This window comes from Macrosteles quadrilineatus, unplaced genomic scaffold, assembly GCF_028750875.1.
Source record: "Macrosteles quadrilineatus isolate MER2022 unplaced genomic scaffold, UCM_ALF_1.0 Scaffold_2__2_contigs__length_208266976, whole genome shotgun sequence".
Lineage (NCBI taxonomy): Eukaryota > Metazoa > Arthropoda > Insecta > Hemiptera > Cicadellidae > Macrosteles > Macrosteles quadrilineatus.
The window spans coordinates 197,051,506-197,076,720 of NW_026542595.1; the positions used below are offsets into that span (position 1 = coordinate 197,051,506).

The window sequence follows — 25,215 nt, forward strand, 5'->3', positions numbered from 1 at the left end:
CTTAACACTATTAACTTTTAGGTGTATTTCAATGTGTCATTTTTCTACTAACTAAACAAATATTTTCATTGTGTGTATGATGGTATAACAATATCCACATCCTTTTAGGATGGACTTTAAAGTGATTTAGGTTGAAGGTTTTTATAAAGAGTTCTTTATTATACTAGCAATGCATACATAAATGTGATATACGACTCGTTTACCGGTTGTGATGTCGATATCTTCATCGTGTTCTCGATGATTGATATCATGTAAGAAAAGATACACTGAATATATTTCCATATAGAATATGGTGTAATATATTTCAACCTTATCCTCCAACTCATCCATCTATTCCTACCAGCCCATACCAGCTTACATTTTGTCATAATAACAAGAATATTTTTAAAAATTTAAATACAGTAAGGGTAAAATAAAATCTGTTTTATACAAAGCTTTTTGCTACCAATTGAAAACTGATTCCTAAAAAGCGTAGGTTAAAAAACAAATTGTTTAGTCTCAGCAAATGAATTAATAGATAGAATATTCAGGTAAATTAAAATCGTAAAAGTATTAAGTTATATGAACCAAATTGATATTTTGTTTCTTTCACTAATAGTGTTTGGCCTCAAGGGGTGTCATGGTAAGGATGAATACAATTTTCTGACACTATTTTCAAAATATATATTTTTATTTTTGTCCAGTATTGAGGTGTAAATCCCTTCTTTGTTTAAAACATGATTGCTCGACGTAAGAGGTAATATAAACAATTTTTATACTAAAAACAGCTTTTGGTTTAAAAGGTGTTTTAATAGTTCACTGAACGCCACTGCTCCATCTTTTGTTTTGTATTTCCTGCGTGTCTTCAGGGATTAAACAATGATTCCAAACACAGGATCATTGTTGTATCTATATGAACAAAGAATGTCGTGGTTCGTAAGAAATTCCGTATTTTGTTTATCTAATTTTTTACTTAGAAATGTGGCTTCGATGTATATTTTATTTTTGATAAATAAAGTTATTACATCAAACACATAAGTAACAGAGAAATCGTTAAGTTACTAAAGAGAGACGGAGGCTTATTTTTTCCAAAAAGTTATATTGCTTTTGGGATTAGATATGTCATGAAAATCACGCAAACCAAACTTATGAGCTAAAGCGTTGAAATTAAATAATATTTACCGTCGTAAAACTCGGTACGGGCATTGGCAAGCGACACATTGCATATAAATTTTAAAAATTATTTACATTTTTTAAATTTTTAAAGAAAAATACTTCGTTAATTTAACAAATCGCTAATTTTAAACTTTACTAATTTTAAACTTTACTTATTTTTAACTTTACTACTTTTTAATTACTACTTTACGCTAACTCAATGTTTGACGAAAATTCATTTTGTTCTTGAAATTATTTGGGTAGACATTACAGAATACAAGGAATTACAGAGTTTGTATAAAAAAAGTTGGGTGTTTAGGAATGTTCAACGTATTTCTAAATCTCGTGCTTTATTTTGCATTGATCACAAGATGCTGGCTTTGGTGGATATTTGGTTTATTTATTTTTACTAATGCGAGGCGGAACCATATTTAGGATAATGACTATTATCACTTTGTCCAAAGCAGTTTCTTTAGACGACATGAAACACCACTCAAGTTTACGACTAGTTGGTCTATCGTAAACTTTAGTGGACCAGTGATCGTAATGCCTACTTAGAGACTCGATACTACACAATACAACAATATTTATAGTTGGATTTATAGTTTATGGATTTTCTGAATTTTATTTGCCCAATAAAATCTTTATGAAAGAAATATGAATCGAATAGGTTTGAGGATTTGCTGGAGTAAAAACTGTAAAAAATAATTATTATTTACTTACTTCCTCGCATCAAGCAAGTATATAATTTTTATTATTTACAGTTTTACGCCAAAAAATTCTCAAACCTATTCGACTCATCTGATAAATTGTATTTGTTTTATTAAAATACAATAATTCAGTCTAATCTTAATAATTTTGCACTAAATAAAAGTAAAAATACTGCTAAACCCCATGTGCTGTACTGTATAGTTCTAAAGTGATGGGGGGTGTTTGGGGGTACAGGAATTATTTCTTATGATTTACAGGGTGGATAGCTTCAAAGTGTATGAGCTTCTTAGCATTATACAGGGTGAGTCTTCTAAGCTGTCCTAAACAGATTATAGGCGAATGGCTTGACATACAGAGATGAAACAAAACTTTCCCCCCATAACTCATACCCAAGGAACAACATAAAATAGTTTTACAATTTTAAAAATACAGGGTGTTCGAGAAACTGGGGGTCATGGGTTCGAATCTCAGATATTTCAAAATAAACATATGCTATGTTATGCATCATTTGAAATCTCTAGACTAGACGAACAATTAAAGTAAAAACAGAACTCCTTTATCATTGTCCGTTTCAAAATGGCGGTCATTTTTGTGGAAAATATTGATATTTACAGAATACCCTGTATCTTGGAAACCACTAAACATATTTTTGTTCTGTTTAAAAATTCTTAATCCTCGTGAGCTCAGCTTTAATTTATATGAGAAGTCTACAATTTAAAAACTAAAGATTTTTCCAATTATTTTAATTTTTTTGATGTTGGTAGCCTTGTAAATGAAAAATTTTAAATGGTAACATATGTAAAATTGTGTATTATTTTGAAGGTCTTACAAAAACAAACGACTTTTAAATTTAAACCCACCGTCTATATTTGATAGCTTTCTAGTAATTAACCAAAAACTCCAATTGTCCATATAAAACCCATGTTAAACGTTCAGTACTATGGGAATAGTGTAGCTGCATCCACTTATCTTCAGTACAGGAATGTACAATGCTAAGAAACTCATACACTTCTAATCAATCCATCCTTTCAATCATTCATCTGTTTGATCCGTTTATTTATTTTAATTATTATCTTTTTGAGGTGGCTATCAAAGTTAAAGAACTTTCATGCAGATGGACGTGAGTGCATCTGTTTAAAGACTTTCAAACACAACAATTAACTGGTACAAAAGTAATTTTAGTTAATTAACTAACAGACGACTCTTACACGAAATAAAACAGCTCTCTTCCAACCACTCAAGATTTATTATTGGGTATATATCATTCACATCAGTTGTAATCGTCATCGTGTGTTTCAAGCTCAATCTGATGCTCCTTAAGAGGGAAGGAGTTGTAGAGATCGCTCTCGTGTTTTTCTCTCATAGCTGGATCTGACTCCAGGACATCCACTTGAGGTTGAGGTCCATGGTCCAGGGCCTGCCACAGTGACGATGGTGCTCTGAAGGAAATGAAAGTATAAGAGGCAAATTTACCCACACCCTGACTAAATCTCAATACCGGCAAATGTGGAAACAAATTCTAAGCATGAAGTAATATAAGCTCTTCATTCAGTTCCACGTCCACCAAACAAAAGTTTTTTGGGAGAAGGTCATGTTACCTATTATTTTTATTGGAGAAATAATGTTTATTGACATGCTGATTTTGTCATCTGTTCTAGAGACTTATGATAGAGGGAAATAAGACAATTTTACTTGTTATCTAATTTTACGCTTCTAAAACAATGGTATTTTTACAATATGATTTGGATATCGACATTGGTATAGTCAAAACATAGATAAAACATACTCGTCAAAATTAGTGTAGTATTATGAAAGTGAAGAGTTGTGTAAAAAAATTAAAGGAGAGTATACTTGGGTCCTGATAATTTAGGAAGATGTAATTAGGACTCTGATTTTATATACCTAAAAGGTGGACACTCATAAGGTACAGATTATAAAAAACACAAAATGCATGATTCTATGTGTAAATCATAGCTACTCTACCAATCACGTCAACTAATCCACCCGATAAAGTCCGTGTTTAAAATACAATAGTATAAGGCAAATTGTTTCCTTATTGGACATTGAATTGTACTATTAATAGTTCTATACTTAGTATTATAAGGTAAGTAAGAAAGATTAACAGACATCAAAACTACGTATGTTCAGTTTTAAAGTAAATAAATTAACATATTCCTTGAACTAGCCTACCTTTTGAGTGCAGACTTGTACTCAATCTCTGATACATAGTTTGATGTTGCCGGATAAATAATCATGACAATGAATAGTAAGGTGAACAAAGGTTTTACTGTAGACATTTTGAGTACAATTTTTTTAATAAGCACAATACTACGTGGAAAAATTCAAAAATTTATATTAATTGCCATAGCAACGTTAAATAGCTCAAAAGGCTCATTTATTGTTTGGGTGATAAGGTTTATTTAAACTCACATGTATTTAAGAAATATTTTCATTTTCTTGTCGATTTAAAATCTAAAATCCTATTTTGTAAGGGGTATAAAGTTTTAAGATATTTTGATTTTAACAAAAATTTAAATCATCACAATTACACTACCTTGAATCACTCTTTAAAAATATAAATTGATAGAAATTACAGTACATACAACCCTAAAATAATTTTACATTTTGTTAGATTCATACCAAAGGCTTTTATAAGTTTCCATTTAAAATGTGTCACTAGTTATGCTTTGAATAAGTTCACCAGTTGAACTCAAGAGAAGGTTAACGCGGTTCATCGTTAAGAAGTGTATTCACACCGAGGTTTGATGAGGTTTTCCAAACACAATTCTCTTCATTGAACGTCTTCAAATCATCTTTATTTTTACCTTGACGCTTTTAGTAAATAACCTTCATTAACTTGTGAATAATCTGCATATTAAAGATACCCAACCACTATACTATCCCGAAATATTACGAATAAATGAACTGTAGAAACAATATAGGTAGTAAACATTTTACGAAAATATCGAAATATATTAGGAATTGTATTCGTAGGAGATCAACTTTGCTCTCTCTTGATTATGGATGCGGTATTGACGCCCTTTAACACTAAATCACTTAAAGGAAGAAGACTTATCATCCTAAAATGAAAATCCTATGTTTTTTTAACTAAATTGAAATTTTACCTTTGTCATCCAACTCCTGATTTATTATCAACTTGTTACGGCCGTTTCAGCATCACTGTGCCATCGTCGGACTGTTCAGCCAAAAGGCGTCGTTAAAACACAAAAACATATACACGAAACACACACATATTTGTCAAAACGGGGTTTTGAAAACAGGCCTGTTGAGGATAGTACATTCCCGAACTTGAGCAAGTAGCTGACTGGAGTCATGCTATGTTACACCAGTATGTTTTATCTATGGTTACACTATGTTTTTTGGAACTTCCATCGTCTTTCTTCTAGATAATTATAAATTATGAAATACTTTTACATCTGGTGTTAGTGGAGCTAGGATGTATGTATTTTATGTGTGTCAGTTGAACACCATTTTGTAATGAAGTAGATAAACACTAATACTTATATATCTCAAAATCCATTAATTATTTTGAAAAAGGAGTGGAATAGCTTTAGTAGAGACTTGAGAGACATAAATCAAAGATAGTTCAGATTTATACGTAGTGATTCACTGACACGGAAGGGCAAGTGTGAACATATAAACCACCTTTACGGCCAGACGAAGGTGCTTGGACGGAATTATATGTCAAACACGATGTATTGCGACTAGGAGCTATGAGAATAGATCAAGTAGTATGAGCTATGTGACCTCCTGATCCTTAAGATACAATGTAAAGTGTTTTGATACCTGTATTATCGATAGTCAAAAACTGTTGCAGTGGCATTCATACTAATGCGTACTGAATATAACTATGCTTTGAAATAGGATATTTTGCAACCATGTGCCGCCTTTACTTAAAATGCTAGAATTTTCCGGTACCAACTACCATTAAATGCCAACTACCAATTCCGTGCTTTATACAGTAAGGTGTTTATTTTCTTAGAGAAAATCCTTAAAATACGTCATTTATTGGTTTGTTTGCAATAAATAAAACTAGACCCATATTGACATTTTTTGTATGTTAATTCCTTATGAGAAACGATTAAGGAGGCCATTATTCGTAGTTAAGTAAGTAAATAGTATACAAAATGTGAGATTTTGAAATTAAATATTGGAAAAATCAATTATCAAACAACCCAACGTTCATATTCTTTTAACAATATATTGGTAGTTTCTAAATAGATAGAAAATCAATTTTTTCTACAGTTACCTGACAATGTACATGTTCTCTCACTGATTTGAGAAATCAAAGTGGCTAATTCGCTCATCAGTTAGACAATGTTAACATTGTCTCACTCTAATTACTTTGTCTCACTCCAGATTTGCAACGTGAAGGCACGTTTCTTTACCAATTTATTTGTTTTATGGTAACTGTGGGAAAAATATAATGTGCAACTCGAGTGCAAACTCACTTAGCTCACTAGTTGCACAAATAACTATTATTAGTACAACATTGTACTCACTGTAATGTTTGGTAAATCCTGAGTAGTTTAAGAGCGTTTATTTATAATTAAATGAGTAAATTATATACAGAATATAAGATTTTCAATTAAATATTAAAAACAACATTACGATAAAGTCAATCTATCTTTTACGTATTCAGAACTTTGGAGACATTTTTATACCACAAGATAATATTTAAGATATTAAATTATCTGTTTCGAAATAGATGAAAAGAAAATCAATTTTATTAGTACAACATTGTACAAAATATATCACTATATTTGTGCTTTAATAATATAACGAGTTATAAACGATGCAGCACTAAACACAAACCGTTAGCGTCCATTACCTCGGCTATAGAAACTAATGGTTTGAGAACATCTTACATCTGGTGATCTCCAACCAATCTTGACTTGGCATTAACTTAGCACACCTTTGTGAGAACACTTTGTTTTATATAAAATTATACTTTTTAATCTTGGAAAAAGGTATTTTCAAAAGCACATGATTCTATGCTACTAATGTTTTTTTTTACAATTCTCACGATACTAGTCTCACAACGATCGAGTAATATTAGTTTACACAACAATTTCGTAAGGATAGTGTTAACGACATGAGTAGAAAATTTAAGGTCCGAACCTTGACGAGTGCCTTAAAAACTTCTACGAGTGTCGTATTACACTATTTACGCGAGTTGCGTACACTACTTTACCGACGACAGTGTTTTAATTAATAAAAATCACTACTCAAAACTTCTAAGAGAGGTTATGCTTTCGTTTATAATCTCTCGTTGCCACTGACAGTGATGCAACGAAACATTGTACCATTATTGTACCAAACACTAATTGCAACACTCAACAATTAAATTGGCCTGCACAGGTGATTAGTTGAAGTTTGAATCATTACAATTTTACTTCTTCTCCCTCAATCATTGAACCTCATTGGCCCGTTACCCGTTGTTATGAGTCAAAGTAATCTGGTATGAAAGTTAACAATGCTGTTATGTGAAACTTTTCAATTCTAAGAACTGAACTGAAACGGTTAAAAAAAACTGTCTTTGGTAAAAATATTTAAAATAATTTTGTTTTAATTTCTTAAAAAGGGAAGACAAGGTAGTTAAATCACTAACTAATCAATACAGGTCAAAAGGTTAGGCAATAAACATTTCCCTACAAAGAAAGTTTACTAAAGATAATCGGAATGGGTTAATTTGGCAAACATTTTTGGTTTAATAATACTGGATAATCATAAAAACATAATCTCGGATGGAGTTTTGCACGGCTCACTTTTACAAAGTGACAGCTTTAGCTAAATAACATGTACAGAACAATATTGGATTAGCCTAATGGATAGGGTTAGGATTTGTACCAAATAACTTTGTACCGTTGTAAGAGGGGATAGGCTGCGTTTTGTTTGATTTTCAACACAAATACTTAACATTGAACTAGATCTTTAATCATTTATGTAACAAATAGTTATTTTAAAAATAACAAAATAATTCAAAACGAAACCTCACATATATTTGACAACATTTTAGAATAGAAAACATAGCCCACCTGAAAATGAACATAACTATACGTAACCGTAAATATTTGAAGACTTTTATTGAACATCTATTACATAACGTACCTATTTTTAATACTTTAACCACAATTTCATTTTTACAAACGTAGAAAAATTAATGGGACTTAAGACTATGTATATTATGAAGGGATAATGTTATTTTAACAAGCATATAAGCCCAATCTACCGCACTTTTCGGGGAATTAAACTTAAGTCTTTATATAAAAGGTATAAAATTACCTGAGTACTGCCAGAACAACGCAAGTCTTTATCCTGTTTTAGTCTTTTACCTATGACCGGTTTTTAAAGTAGCCGTTTCAGTACAGTTCTTAGAATTGAAAAGTATCTCATAACAGCATTGTTTACTTTCATAACAGCATAGTTTTACTCATAACAACACGGGTAACGGACCAATGAGGTTTAAGGATTGAGAGATGAGAAGTAAAATTGTAATGATTCAAAATTAAACTAATCAGCTGTTCAGGCCAATTTAATTGTTGAGTGGTGCAATTAGTATTTGGTACAATGTTTCGTTCCATCACTGTCAGTGACAATGAGAGGTTATGAACGAAAACATAACCTCTCTTAGAAGTTATGAGTAGTAATTTTAGTAATTAAAACACTGTCGTAAGTAAAGTAGTGTACGCAACTCGCGTAAATAGTGTTAACGACACTCATAGATGTTTTAAGGCACTCGCCAAGGCTCGTACCTTAAATTTTCTACTCGTGTCATTAACACTATCTTTACGCAATCGTTGCGTAAACTACTATTCTAAAACTGGGTTCAAAAATATATAAACTGTTATATTCTATTTTGTAATCAATTTCACTAATCAAAACATCAAAGCACTAATCAAACACATTCACTAATCAATTTCAATTACGTGAAGGAAGTGTGATTTGATTTTTACCTCACATTAAAGTGACCACATTTACTATCGCATTTGCACTGATATTATTTATTACAATTTATTTTTGGTTCAAGGAACAAAAGGTTATTAAGAATGTAACCTAGATTCAGTCGACAGCTCTTAAGTATTTACCCCAAAAAGGCAGAATAGGAAATATTTTGGTACTCAGGCCTACATAATATCTTTATAATATATTACTTTACCTAAACATTGCCCAGTATTTAAATTCTATATGGAATAATTACCCTATTTGAAGTACTGAGAATTTTAAAGGCATCTTTCAATATAATTTAAACTTTAAATATATTTTATTGTTTAATTCTATAATCGATTTCATCAGCTCCTTAGAATATTAAGGCTCAACACTCAACACTGTGAGTGTTGTAGTTGCATGAGTAGTAACAGTAGTTATAATATTTTAGCTATAATGGCTCGTTTGTGAGAATATGTCATTGTTATAAAAATAGTTGGTGCTGATTTTGTTAATATTTTTAATCGCTTTTTATTTGAGATTTTAACCTCAATGGACAAGCTGTTTAAATGACATTATTTTAATGTTATACTCCCGTCAATCAAATACTGACTTTTAAAATGTTCACACCGTGAAGTAATTTAAGATAATTCCATCTTCGCTGTTTTCTAGTTCACTTTTAAAATTAAAATTAACACTAAACATAGTTATATTTCAAAGTTTGTATTTAATAATGCAAAATAGTTCGCATCGAACGCATTTTATAGATTAAACCACTCATTAATGATTTCATATTTGTTTGTAAACAGCTTCTTAATCAGCACATTACCTGTTATGAACTTTACATGAAGTAAATAAAAATACGTTTAAAAACACTAAAAACACGTATGCATTTTATATATATTTACACGGTATTTACTCAGGGGATATATAGAAGAGGCTACGATGACAGCTGTGGGCTTCTTATTAGCTGAGGGAACGCCATTAGCGTAACAATACGACATGAAACCATCCGCCTCGGTGGTCTAGTGACTATCGTTCCGGACTAATATGCTGAAGGTCCCGGGTTCGAATCCCACCGGTAGCATTATCTTTTTGTCCAAGATTTTTTCATTATCAGCAAGTTTGGTTGGTTTGGTTCTGTTATGACAGTTTAATTTTATTATTAAGTCATTATAAAATTTTAATTGAGCAATTTATAGCTTTTTTTAAACAGAATTATTTTTTATCAGCAAGTTTGGTTAGTTCGGTTAGGTTATGATAGTTTAATTTTATAATTTAAAAATAATAAAATTGAATTTGAGGCATTTATAATTTTATTTTATGAACAGAACTATTTAGCGATTAGAGCTTCATTGCCAAAGTGCTCTCTACTACAGCGCTGTTCACGGAGGAATTTTGAACTAATGCCTCAATCGTACCTCCCCTAAGTCAGACCCAATTTACACTCATTGTATTATAACGTTATTCGCCTATTGGGTCTGGTGATGATTGCAGCGTCTGATCTAAATCAATCGCCACTACCATCTGTCGTATATATTTACTGTATTTCAAAAATAGTATAAGTGTAAATATATGTTTCAAGTATTTTAATTTACTTTTTGTATTAGTTTGTGTAGAGTTTTCTTGTTTACATGTGTTTGATAGGGTTTCAATAAGTTGTTACCACTGGTGATGAACACTAGTGTACACCGAAATGCCTGAGAACTGAACGACGAAAATTAAAGTTTTTAACAGATTGGGTCTATGTAAAGAGATTGGGTATAACATTTTAAAATATATTTAATATATTATTTATTGATTCCCCACAACGTCAAGACATCAGTGTTCCTAGTTTAAGGCAAAATGAGGGCGGATTATTGTTTAATTATTGAGACAATGGCTTTTCTACTAAGATCACTGGGCATCAAAGATAATTATTATTAGAATAGCCAAGGACATCCGTTTCTAGGCTCGGAGTGTGAAAATACTACTAAAATGTTCAGTTGATCAGGCTGCCTTCTTATAATCAGGTAAGCACTACAACCACCCTGCTGTTTAAGTATTTTAGACTCCTTTAAGGTAATAGGGGTTTTATTACGAACCAAATAGCCTTCGCATTATTTCATGATGATCCCATCAGCTGAAAAACTTCATCAAAAATTCAATTTACGCTGTAATCCGTGACGTCACTGCACGACACTGATGACGTCATTATACAGCTGTCTGGCTGGAATGAGAAAATTCTTATTCCGTCAAAGCAAAGGAATAACAGTCAGGTTTTGAAAGTTTATTTCTAATATAACTCTGTGTAGCCTATACAAAAAAATGTTGTAGGTTCAACCCGAAGGTTTTGATATATATATATGATAGATATATGTTTGAATAAATGAGTCAATGGATGGATGAATGAAAATACTTATTTATTTAGGCGAAAAATTAGGCCCCATGGTCCTTTCTTACAGTTAACCTCATAAATCTAAATATAAAATAAATAATGATTTTCTTAACAAACAATGGTTTTAAATTCGAAACCAAATATAACTATAAGCTAAAGTAATAGAATCGTAATCCCTAAACATACCACATTCACTCTCTGCCACACCTAGGCCTAACGCACGCCATCCCGCCAAGCCACGGTCATCCGATCAAGGTAGTATGCTTTCAGCGCCGCCGTCAGTCTGGAACGGGATTCTAAAGCACCTGATGGAGTTGGGTAGGGAATTCCAAAGGCGGCATGCTGTTACTGTAAAAGATTTATTAAAAACAGTCATTTTGTGTCGAGGAATTATGGAGAGTTGATGAGCCAAAGCAAGTATTTCTTGCACCTCTATCGTTCAAACATCTAAAATTGTTCGAGAGATAATTTGGAAATTTGAGATTGATTGACGAATAAGTTAAATAATTATTCGTATGTCTCTAGCATCGGACAGTTTTAAAAGAGAAGAATGGATAAAATACGGTGTGAAGTGATCATCTCGTAGAAAAATCGAAATATAAAAATCGAATACAATAGTTTTGAGCTCGTTGCAATTTTGTTGTCAAAAAACCATAATTTTGTTGCCAATCTGTGTCGTGTATAGTAAACACTATTCACACAACACCTATCAATATTGGTAACCTTTGAAATTTGTTAGGTTGGACCATGAAAATACGTCTTCGATATAACAGACTAATAGACTAATGCTATTTCGTTACTATCTAAATATTATACTTCGATTCGCATTTTCAGTGTAATACTACTCAACTGTAATGCAGCAAAATAATGTAGTTCCAAAGCGAAACTTATGTCATCTAATCTTTGTTTTTGATCAATAATACAATCTTGCAGCTGCATAGATTGCGTTTACTCAAGGGCAGATTACTTGAGATATTCAGTCAGAGGTTTATAAAAGACCGAATTATTCAGTAAACAACCTCTCCTCCAAGGGACATCGCAGGTGAAATGAACTCTTAATGCGATCGTTCTTCACGGTTCTTCTCTAAGAACAAATTACTTGGATCTCTTTGTCTCAGGAAAGTAATCAACTAAGTAATTAAAGTAATTTTAGCTTAACGAGTTGTCAGATTATATTTATAATGTCATTTAACACCAAATATTGTGCTCTGATGCTACTTGATTATGTAAAATTCTTTGCATCTCGGTAGTTAACTTGAAAATTAATGTTGAAGGTCATTATTAAAAGAAAAACACTATTATTAATTAAAAACTAAACTGTAGTTTATATAGTATTTTTATAAACTGAATATTCATAAAAATATATTAATGGCTCTTTTTTATGGATAAATATCAAGAATGTTTTATTTACAGTACAAATACTTAAAAATCCATCTATTTTGGGAGACACGTCTTTAGGCAAACAAAAATAATACAAAAATGTTTTAATCCACTTGATTAAATCAATTTACATTAGTAACGTATTCTATGTAATTAAAGCAAACAAAAAAGAATCGTGTAGCTTGTCCAATAAGGTTAACCACTTTCTTGTCCTTTTACAGGTAATTTGTTCAACGATATCCTTCTAAATTCAAGCCACGAATCGGGTGTAAAAGGAAAATAACATTGAAAGACAAAGCATTCGTTGTTTCCCAATAGCAGTTAATTAAAAGAACAAAGGATGTAGCGTAACAAAAGTAACATGGTTATCCTTAAGAGGACGAGAAGCTTGTTTCGCACAATAAATCTGTATCGTGTCTGAATCGATTATTTAAAGTTCAGTCAAACATATGCAAATTTGTTTTAAATAACGAACAAATTATGAAAATGCCTTCCAAGGAGTGATTATGAAAATGCAGAAGCATCTAGTTATGAGCGAAATGATGATTACTAAATTTGATAGTGACTCTTATAGTTAAAGTTGATTTTATTTAAATGCATACTGTATGAAACGAAGTTAATTTTGTTAACGTCAAGTTACCAAAATTAATAAAGGATGACAAAGGGCAGAAATACTGTAGTAGCGAAAAATAATTTGTCAACTCTTTAATCCGTAGTAGAACTTTTTCCATCTCATAAATCTTTAGAAGGACATGCTGTGCTGACGTAGCCACATATAACACATAGACTATCTAGTATCTATAAAACATGAATGGAGTACCGCCAATAGCAGTACAGTATTGTAGTCTGAGAAATGTGTGGACATAAACTGTGGAGATGAACAGACTGTGCTGACGTAGCCACATATGACACATATAGAGTATCTAGTATCTATAAAACATGAATGGAGTACCACCAACAGCAGTATTGTAGTTTGAGAAATGTGTGGACATAAACTGTGGAGATGAACAGACTGTGCTGGCGTAGCCACATATGACACATATAGAGTATCTAGTATCTATAAAACATGAATGGAGGGCCACCAATAGCAGTATTGTAGTTTGAGAAATGTGTGGACATAAACTGTGGAGATGAACAGACTGTGCTGGCGTAGCCACATATGACGCATATAGAGTATCTAGTATCTATAAAACTTTGAAGGAGGGCCACCAATAGCAGTATTGTAGTTTGAGAAATGTGTGGACATAAACTGTGAAGATGAACAGACTGTGCTGGCGTAGCCACATATGACGCATATAGAGTATCTAGTATCTATAAAACTTTGAAGGAGGGCCACCAATAGCAGTATTGTAGTTTGAGAAATGTGTGGACATAAACTGTGGAGATGAACAGACTGTGCTGGCGTAGCCACATATGACACATATAGAGTATCTAGTATCTATAAAACTTTGAAGGAGGGTCACGAATAGCAGTATTGTAGTCTGAGAAATGTGTGGACATAAACTGTGGAGATGAACGGACTGTGCTGACGTAGCCACATATGACACATAGACTATCTAGTATCTATAACACATGAATGTAGTACCACCAACAGCAGTATTGTAGTTTGAGAAATGTGTAGACATACACTCTTGAGATGACCAGAATGTGCTGACGTAGCCACATATGACACATATAGAGTATCTAGTATCTATTAAACTTTGAAGGAGGGTCACCAATAGCAGTATTGTAGACTAAAATTGTGTGGACATAAACTGTGGAGATGAACAGACTGTGCTGATGTAGCCACATATGACACATATAGAGTATCTAGTATCTATATAACATTGAAGGAGGGTCACCAATAGCAGTATTGCAGTCTGAGAAATGTGTAGACATACACTCTTGAAATGAACAGTCTGTGCTGATGTAGCTACATATGACACATATAGAGTATCTAGTATCTATAAAACTTTGAAGGAGGGTCACCAATAGCAGTATTGTAGTCTGAGAAATGTGTGGACATAAACTGCGGAGATGAACAGACTGTGCTGGCGTAGCCACATATGACACATATAGAGTATCTAGTATCTATAAAACTTTGAAGGAGGGTCACCAATAGCAGTATTGTAGTCTGAGAAATGTGTGGACATAAACTGTGGAGATGAACATACTGTGCTGACGTAGCCACATATGACACATATAGAGTATCTAGTATCTATATAACATTGAAGAAGGGTCACCAATAGCAGTATTGTAGTCTGAGAAATGTGTGGACATAAACTGTGGAGATGAACAGACTGTGCTGGCGTAGCCACATATGACACATATAGAGTATCTAGTATCTATAAAACTTTGAAGGAGGGTCACCAATAGCAGTATTGTAGTCTGAGAAATGTGTGGACATAAACTGCGGAGATGAACAGACTGTGCTGGCGTAGCCACATATGACACATATAGAGTATCTAGTATCTATAAAACTTTGAAGGAGGGTCACCAATAGCAGTATTGTAGACTGAGAAATGTGTAGACATACACTCTTGAGATGACCAAAATGTGCTGACGTAGCCACATATGACACATATAGAGTATCTAGTATCTATTAAACTTTGAATGAGGGTCACCAATAGCAGTATTGTAGACTGAGAAATGTGTGGACATAAACTGTGGAGATGAACAGACTGTGCTGACGTAGCCACATATTACACATAGACCATCTAGTATCTATAAAACATGAATGGAGTACCACCAACAGCTGTATTGTAGACTGAGAAATGTGTGGACATACACTCTTGATATGAACAGGCTGTGCTGACGTAGCCACATATAACACATATAGAGTATCTAGTATCTATAAAACTTTGAAGGAGGGTCACCAATAGCAGTATTGTAGTATGAGAAATGTGTGGACATAAACTGTAGAGATGAACAGACTGTGTTGGCGTTGCCACATATGACACATATAGAGAATCTAGTATCTATAAAACTTTGAAGGAGGGTCACCAATAGCAGTATTGTAGTCTGAGAAATGTGTGGACATAAACTGTGGAGATGAACGGACTGTGCTGTCGTTGCCACAAAATATATATCACATAGACTATCTTGAATCCATAAAGTAGCGACGGAGTACTACAGACATCATACTATATCATTATTGGTATAAAAGGAAATTGGTGAACATAAATTGTTGAGATGACCTAACAAATGGTAAGGATACTGTATATGTGCATTACGTAAACATATATATTTTATTTTCAGTATCCAAGATTGACTAAAACTTGTCTTTAGGATAGGTGTAGGCCTATAGTTTTCTCGAAATTATTTCGTACCCAAGCTATGACTGAAATTATACTTACTATAACTTAGTTTGAAGACAATTGACTACCCAACAATATACCTTTCATTAATGAACACCGTCGTATCCATCCATAAACACAAACTATACTGTTTTAAACAATATATGTGGTTTATACAGGTAGTTCGGACTGTGAATCTGTTTAACCAGGGGAATAAAAATAAACTGAACTGATTGATTTAAAGTTTGACATTAAGATATATTATATTATGTTATATAGGGTGACAATTAAGTCTTATAGGACGACTATATAACTTTAAGATGAAAAGATATATCATAACTAAATTTAGAATAGATATCATAGCTTGTAATAATAAGTTAGGCTAATTAATTAATAGAACGTTGGGGTGCGAGCTTGTCTAGTGGTTAGAGCGGGGGACTTCGGTTCCTGAGGTCCCGGGTTCTAATCCCACCAAGTCACCAATGGATTTTATCTAAGCTATAATGCCGCAACCCCTGGGTCTAGTCTTAAGTAATGTGAAAAACAATCCCGGACTCGTGCCTAGCGTCCTAGGACAAACAAATAGTAAGTTACTTGTTAGTGTAGTTGGTGAACCTATAGGGGGGGGGGGGGTGGCTCATGGGGAGTTAGTTGAAAATCTTTGAGGTAAGCATAGGTTAATATGTACATCAAATTAAAGGTATTGTTAACCTAAAACAATAGCGCCAACTGGACCTCAAAAGGTTTATTCAGTCGGAAGTTATTGTTGTTTAAAAATGTTTTAATACGACATTGTAAATAAACGATAATAAACGGTTACAATTTGAAGGCAATACTTACTGATCTTCATTCAAAATATCATGTCTACTTTGTTTTATACCGTTTATGGTTACATTTTCAATCTTATTTTACCAAGCAGCTGATCTAACTAAAACAAAGAGATTTGTTTAAGTAGTACCAAAGATTACATATGCTTTTAGCATATGTAATCTTTGGTAGTACCATTGACTATTGAAAGGTAGTACCTACAGTATAGTTGAGTGAGTCCACAATCATATTTATGACGTGTGTTTTCCTCAGTACATTTAAAGAAATACATTTTTTCTGGGTCCAAATCCCGTTGCGAATCAGGGGTTAAATACTAACTATGAATAATTTTTAGGTTTCCTCAGATATACTTGCTTATTACCAGTAAATGCCTTCTTTAATGAAACCTGTTTTACAAATTATAAGCTTGTAGAATTTAATTTATTAAAACCTATTTATTAAAAACTATATTTTCTATACTTTCTCAATTACAGGAACATGCAAATAAAACAATTCTCCTGTTTTTCTTCTCAATATATATCCTGTTTAGTTACATAGTCATAAATTGTATGTGTGCTTGGAGCATAAACTTTCAAGAGGAAAACAAATTACTAAATATTTACATGGAAATTGCCCGCTTCACCCCTTTTTATACAACGACAACTTCAACGTTTAAACTGACAATACATGAATATTTATAACACATTTTCTAAACAGTATTTCTTTATAATTTTTACCTCTATGGATGAATTACTTCTTTATAGGAATGTTCTACAAAATCGATATAAACTAATATTCTTCAGTAGCTTCCTCGTAAAATAACATAGGGTAATTTTCTTAAAACTCTTAAATAAGGTAATCAATTGAATTTATTTTTTTCTTATTATTTAATTATTTAGTCATTGAAATATGTTAATTTAACTATTACTCTTACAAAATCAACTATTTACCACAGATAAATATACTGGTTAGTATATGTACGTGCTTAGTCAATGAATTCTTTTATTTCCAAACCTAAGTGCTGGTTGAGATTTGGGACTTATCAATGGTTTTTTCTGACCAGGAAACAGCAGCATAGATTATGCGTCCAAAGAAATCAAGGGGTTGTACCTGTTAGGTATAAGGAGTTCACCTGATGTGGTAGAGCTAAATAAGAGAGCCCTACCAAAAACTAAAGCTTTCGTGGATCCTGACGGGATTGGTGTATTATTTTTAAAATTCACTGCGTTGAGATATTTTGGTTTTAGTTACGTATCTTACCTGTATTAAGTCCATTGAAACCTTATTTTCATAATAATTCAGACTTTTGAGTTCATAGCTTAAGGCTTAAACGTAGTAAAATTATTAGTTCAAAGAGGTTTAGTAAGGACCTAATTGACATTTATGAGCCATAGTTATTCCATCCTAAAAGTTTATACTTTTTTTGCTTTTTCTACATGTTTATTTATTTACGTCTTCAATTCTTATTTTATAACCATAACATATTTTTTACTTTTCAACCTTTCCTATGCTAAATAAATTCGTAATAAAATGAAAATGTGTATTTCCCTATTGTGGTCTATGTTTATTCAGTAGGAGTTAAGCTAAAACCTTGTTTAAACTTTTAAACAACCTGTCGAAATGCAATTAATATGCAAAACACCATTTACCATGTTTTGGTGGGCAAATATTTTTCTCAGAAACTTCTTTGGGATGCAAATTCACACGAATGAAAAATTTACACATCATTTCGCATTACTTTTTTTGTTTGAAAATAAAATAATAGATGGGGAGAAATGTTTTGTTTTATATTTGTTTGTATGCTTGCAGAGTTTTCTTAAACATTATTCTTTCAAGTCCTAATGACAATACAACAGTTTTTATCAATAAAATATGTCGGAGCAATGTGTTCAGAAAACATTGAAAAACAGAGACGTTGAGCAATCACTAACACTTTTTGTAAAATTTGTTCACAGTGAATATAGTTCAATTTTTCTTTTCAGCTTTTTCCCACGTTCGAATTTGGGGCGTTAGTGTTGAAATAACCACGTAAGTTCATTTGAAAGCAATGGTTGAACACTAATTTTGAATGCATAGTTGTATGGCAAATTTACGGGAAATGTAGGCCTACGGTATGTTGAAATTTTTTTAATTTTTTAAACATTTTTTAGCTACTATAAGTTATCTATATCCTACGCAGAAAATAATGAGATTTTAAATTCCAAACTGAATTTTGGCAGAATATATTATGCAGGAAATGAAAGAATTCAATAGGATGGTTGATTCGATTTGCCCCGGATCTGCAGGAAATCATCTTGCTCTCAAAGAATTGTTTATTTGCGATCTTTTCATGTCAGTGTCTGACAGAGGCAATTTAAATCCATACTCCTACACCTACATATTCAAGTTTTCTTTTACTTAGATGTAGTCATAATAACATTGGAGATTACTTTTCTCCACTATAAAATGTTTACGTAATGCTAATAACTATGATTAAGTCAACCATTCTGAGGATGAAATATGAAACTAACTATTACTACCCACTCACAGTTAACCTAGACTATGTAGTTTATGCAGTGTGTATTTTTTTATCGCTTACCATCCTTAGATTACTGATCAATACGAAGATAAACTTATATTGCTTACACAAACAATTGAAACAATATAAGGTTGTTAAGGTTGTATTTGAGGTTGTTGGTTTTTTCGTGTTTCTTTTGTACCTACAGTTAAAAAAATAAATTTCAGTTTTTATAAATTTTTTTTTACAAGTTGAAATTAAAATTGATCGATAGGACAGTTTTGAAATTTTCTTTTTATGTATAGCTTAAGACAACTATGCATTGTTCTAAAAAATAATTGAGCAGAGCGAAGCGAATCATCTTATACTACACTCCTGGTTTTGTTTTACAAATACTCCTCCTGAATGGCTGAACCCATCAGCACAAAATTTAGCACAGTCATAGTAACCAACCATGGGAAGGTATAAATCTGAAATGGTACAAATCGCACAACGGGTCTTTCCCCTATTGACTTTGGTTACTGTAAATAAAACATTCTAATTATGTAAACCACATACATCATTGACATTGGATATTGCAAGTATATATCTCAAATGCGATAAACAGATGTAGCATTGACTTTAAAAAAGTATTGGATTAATATGCTAGCTCCGCTCAATATTGCAAGCAGACAACTGCATTGTACACCTAATTTAGTATAGAGGTTACTTACTGTATGGCAAATTAATTACAGATTTGTTTTAATTTTATTTTATTTATCCATTACAAAATCAGAAGTTGTATACATTCCAATTATTAATATGTTTCTTATTTGTTTAAGATTTGATTGAGGATTTTCTGTTGTAAGAAAATGTGTCATCTTAGGGGAAATGTATCTTAAAATGAGTATTAAATTTAATATTGAGTTTATGAAGATAGTTCTCTTCATTCCATCAAAATTTCTTAGCACACCTGCAAATACCCATCATACCTTATTAGGAGTATCCAAAGAGGCATCCGAACAACTGTTAGTCTTATCGATAGTTTTATCATTTCCTGAAATAGGTCTGGTATTAAAAATCTTGTTTACAGACCACTGGTTGAAATCATCTTTTCTATTTTTCAATATTTTAAAGTCTATTAGTCGACCCTTGTACTTTGAAAATTGCTGTTTAAATTTCTTAGTGAAGCTTTTGGAGTTTGCTGATTCTTCAAAACGGTGTTTACCATCAGTTGATACAGCGGGACATACACTATATTTATCTCTTATAAGAACATCATGCGGATTTAACATTTTCTTTGGAGAACCCGGTTGATCAGCAGGTGTGGTTAATTTACTTGAATCTTTAAAATCTGGTTTAATATATATTGTCTGCATACTCTCTACTGAATCATCGACCTTTTCATCAGACATTAAACTAACTTGACTAGGATTTTTCTTCTCACTCACTTGTGTACACTTAAGACAATGTGGAGAGATTTTTCCATTGAAATTTACAGATGTGTTATTTATGTGGAAGTCACAAACAGATTTCTTGACATCCTTTTTGGTGATAGCTTGATCACAGATAGTACACAAAAAGTTTGGTTTTCCTTCCCCAGAATTACTACTTAAGAACTTATCTGTGTTTTCCAAATTACTAAAACAACATTTAGTACAAGTACAACTTCTTAGTGGCATTTCTGTTGGATACCTGCCAGACTTCTTTTCAGAGTTATATTTTTCATCCACTGAGGAAAAAACGTCTTTGGGTCTGATAAAATTGTGAACACCAGATCTTCTAAGCCCTAATAAGTTGGGCATTGACTTAGCTTGTCCTTTGTATAATAAGACAAACTCTTTATCTTCTTCTACCATATTCCTTGCATATTCTCCTGCGTTATTTTCAGGCAATATCTTTCTTTCATTTTGTTTATTTAAAATCTTTGGTAGTGAAGTCAGTGCATTCACTCTTTTTGGTAGATTTGATGTGTTAAATTTTGTTCGTCCATGTCCTTTGTCATATACCTTAATAGTCTCTGAACCACCAGTAACTGGCAGTTGTGGAAGGATTTTCATTGATTGTATGGCTAAATTTAGTCTCTGCAAATAAACGGTCGTTTCACTTAACTTCTTTTTTATGTGCATCAGTGATTCGTTACATTTTTCACTTGGTATTTCACCCTCAACTTCTTTTGAAGCTGGTAACTCTGTATGTCCAATTAGTGGACTTTGTGTAGATTGGTTAAGAGATGACATCAGACTTATATCCATCCCATTTATGACTGACCGTTGACCACAGCACGAATCATGAATCTCCGACTTATCAACACTAGTATGCTGTGTAATTGAGTTTTCAAACGGTTCATCAGATTTTGGGATTTCACAGTTCAAAAGCTGAATATTCAAATTGGAACCGATGTGTGTTTGCAATGAATCATTCTTTTCTTCTTCCATGTCTCTAAATAAAGGAGTGTATTCTGTTTTAAATCCTTCTATGTGGTCAGTTTTTTCCAGAGATGACTTTTCTGAACATTTGCCATAAACTATAGATTCTGTTTGAGTTTGATGACACTCTAAGGACATATTTGAGAATTCAGTGTGTTTAGCCAAGCATTCAAACTCTTGTTTATTATTTTCAGAGCAAGATGTTAATTTAATTGTTTCCTCTTCTCTATACTCTGAATTCCCAACCAGGCAATGGTCAATTGTAGCTAAATCATTAGTTTGAGTAAAGCTATTGGTAAATGATACACAATTTTTTAGAGTCTCTGTAGACTCTGTATTGGTTTCTTTGGTTTTCATAGATTTTTCTTTGTCGAAGGAAATTAAAATATCTTTGCTGTATGTACTTAGTTCACTTTCTTTGCCTATGATTTGACTTCTAGTTTTGGCTGATTTTAGACTGTGGTTCAAACTGATATTGATAACATAATCACCAATAACTATTGTGAATGGCTTCACAACAGATTCTGCTTTAAACTTTACAACTCCGTTTCTGTTGAGAACGCCATGATAGAAAACGTTTCCTAGTTTTGCAGGAATTGTTAAATTAACCGTTTTATCTTTGGCCAATTTTGAATTTGCAACAAATATAATGTTAGGGTTTTGGAAGTACTGTGTTGAGCCACTACAATCTTTATAAACGTGAAAATTAGGAACATTCTGATGAACTTCACTCACATCAGAGCTGATTCCATTTAATCTGGTATTGAGATTTGGGTTTAATTTTGTCGGTGAATGATTCCTATTTTCATTTGAATGTTGATCTTCTGAAAAGTATTGAAAATTTGCAGTTAGTTTTTAGTACTAATAAACTAACATACGCAATTGAGATGAGGATACCACCTTAGGTGCGTATTTTAACCCAAATACCTATAAGTGAAGGATGAGTGCAACTGAGATTATCTGTGTAACTTTGTTACTGATTAGGATCAACTGTTTCATCAGTCAGGATCAATTAAAAGAACATTTACACAGTTTAACTATCTGAACTAATGAACATGTCCCTACAAGAATTTAGAGATGCTCTAGCTTTACACTAGAAGGGTAAACACTAGTAAACCTCCCTTAAAACTATGAAGGATGCGGACATGAATTCAAACTTATTCATACTTTTAAATTTCCCAATGGGGTCTTTTAATAAGAAGACACAATGAAGTAAGAGACACAGTAGGTAATATGATGGACCAAGCCTGGGAAAGTGAATTAAAGATCCCTTTATAGTGCAAGGCAGTCATCTAAATGAACATGCACTAAAGGCTGATTTAGCTTGTCTGCATATGGGAGACTCAAATGGAAGCATTGTTTGATGTGTGTGTTGTTGACACTGTTGATGCTCCATCAAGGCATTCTTAATGTCTAGCATATGAGAGTGAGCTGGTCTTAGGTAGAGCACGAGGCGTCATTCCCCGAGGTTCCAGTTTAAAATTTGGCCAATCACAAATGCTACAACCCCTGAGCCTAGCCTGAATCACTGTGGGAACAGTTCCTGGCTAGTCTCTAGGATGTAAAGGTCATGGTAAAACCATACACTAACCAACACAAGTAGACTTCTCATCCATACGAATTGTGTATATTTATAGGCATGCACTGTGGATGCGATACTCCCTGATGTGGATTAACATCCCCACGAGTGAGTACTACGAGTATCCGCAGTACTATCCTGATAATTAGACCAATTCGTGTATACCGAGGAAAAATGTGGTTCGGATTCCACTATAAACTGTAGGTCCCTTAGTTACCATTAGCTGTATGGGCTATTAATTAACAGCTGTGTCTAAGGAATGTCGGTCTTAATCACTAACAAGACTACAAGATTGCGCCACTCACGCTACACTCATCTCCATTCATACTTGGCTTAAAATACCTACTTTGTTTGGTCGCCATTTCATTGAACAGTATTAACAGTAACATACGTTTATATCCCTCATCGACAAGTTCAATGTATTAAAAATGCAGAATACGACAAAAATAAAATATACATAAGCTTGTGAGCAACGACATGCATCATTTACTCCACTTATCACGAGTGTTGATTCAATTTCCAGGAATGAATTCCTTGTGTTTTTAATGGTTATGGCTGAAAAATTATCAGAAAAATTGAAAAAACTCATACATCTTACAAGTTAACAACATTAAGTTACAAGTTTACAACAACACTAATTGCATAAGATCAAGAACAATTTGTGCAGTTTTCAGAGCAACAAGCATTAGTCTGAGACGAACAAGAAAGAAATGACAGTCAGCGAGGGAGTTTAAAAATGGAGCAGGGATTCCAAATTGTTTAAAAGTGTCAAATTTATTGTTGGATTATAATTACTTGTAATTGTACTATACTATTTTCTGTAAATATTCCACTGTAATTTGAAAATTGAAAAAAGGTTAAAAAAATATTGTATCTTACTAAAAAAAATCTGGCGTTTGACAAGATTTGAACCCAAGCCAATTGGAAAATGTCCTGCATGCAAACCACTAGTCAACTACTTGCGACCAAGCATAACATTTTCTAAAATGTTAAATAAGTACCTAGCAAAATATAAAAACTTAACAGCTCACCTTCATTAACCTGGTTTAAACTAGGACAAACATTTTCTTTCAAATAATCACTGCTGGATTCTTCTTTTCGCAATATACTAGAGTCTGATGAAAATGTTATCAACGATTCAAACCCAGTAAGTGAGTCAACTGTTTTCACAATAATTCCTGTGTCTGTCTTTTTCATATAAGCGTTGTATCGATTTTTCTTCTTAGAGAACATTTTAAAATTTAAAAACAACTAGCCGCAAGGATTTAAACAAAATTTATAAATGATTATCCATAGCTAAAACTCAATAAATTAATCCTTTGCTTTAGTAAATGGACATTGATTTACCAAAGTCCCTTTTTTGACACTAACAAATATTTATTTTGATCAAAATTCATATTTACAAATAAACAATTAAAACATTCCTATTTGTGATAATTCCAGCTGATAGAGAAAAAGACAACCAGGAATAAATACTTGAAACATTAGTTTATGTTTAGAATTGGATCTTATTTAGACTTATTCGTACATAAAATCTCACATTATGAGCAAAAACTACTCATATCATTAATGCAAAACTAAAGCAAAAACTATAACTAAATAGAAAATCCTAAAAAAATATAACAATAAAAAACTTAGCCTAAATTACAAATGAATAAATTAAAATAAAGTACCGGTACTGGTATGGAATTTAGTAAATTAGTATAAACAACCACTATTGAAACTCAAACTTTACATAGCTATACATTTAGAGCAGGATTAAATTTTGAACAAACATCATACTGGCTTATCCAAATAAATTGATTCACTTAATATAATAAGGGTTTTATCTGTAATAATCCTTTTTCACCCAACCTACTTAAATTATATTTTATAGTGTAATTTTAAAGCTTAAATTTTGCAGACATACAAAAAGATGATTTCAATACTTTTAAACAGTTCAACAATATTATGGGGATTTCAACAATAAAATCACGTCTCTTGCTCAAAGTTATAAACCAACTACTCTCCACTGATACTAAGGAAAGTACAGTACTTTGTTTTTAGTTTTAATTGACATTTTCTTTGGTAATCCTAAGGGTGCATATTATCACAAAAAT

The 25,215-nt window shown here is 32.4% G+C and overlaps 1 protein-coding gene across 1 annotated transcript; it reads right to left on the reverse strand.

Annotated features, from left to right (window-relative positions):
- Window positions 1-19,864: 19,864 nt before the first annotated feature.
- LOC128986848 (uncharacterized) lies at window positions 19,865-24,466 on the reverse strand. Its single transcript, XM_054407405.1, has 2 exons — window positions 24,148-24,466; window positions 19,865-22,361 (listed from the first exon to the last, which is right to left on the reverse strand). Exons 1-2 carry the CDS (start codon window positions 24,347-24,349, stop codon window positions 20,095-20,097), a joined length of 2,469 nt encoding a protein of 822 aa, XP_054263380.1. The 5' UTR covers window positions 24,350-24,466; the 3' UTR covers window positions 19,865-20,094.
- Between the last annotated feature and the right edge of the window lie 749 nt (window positions 24,467-25,215).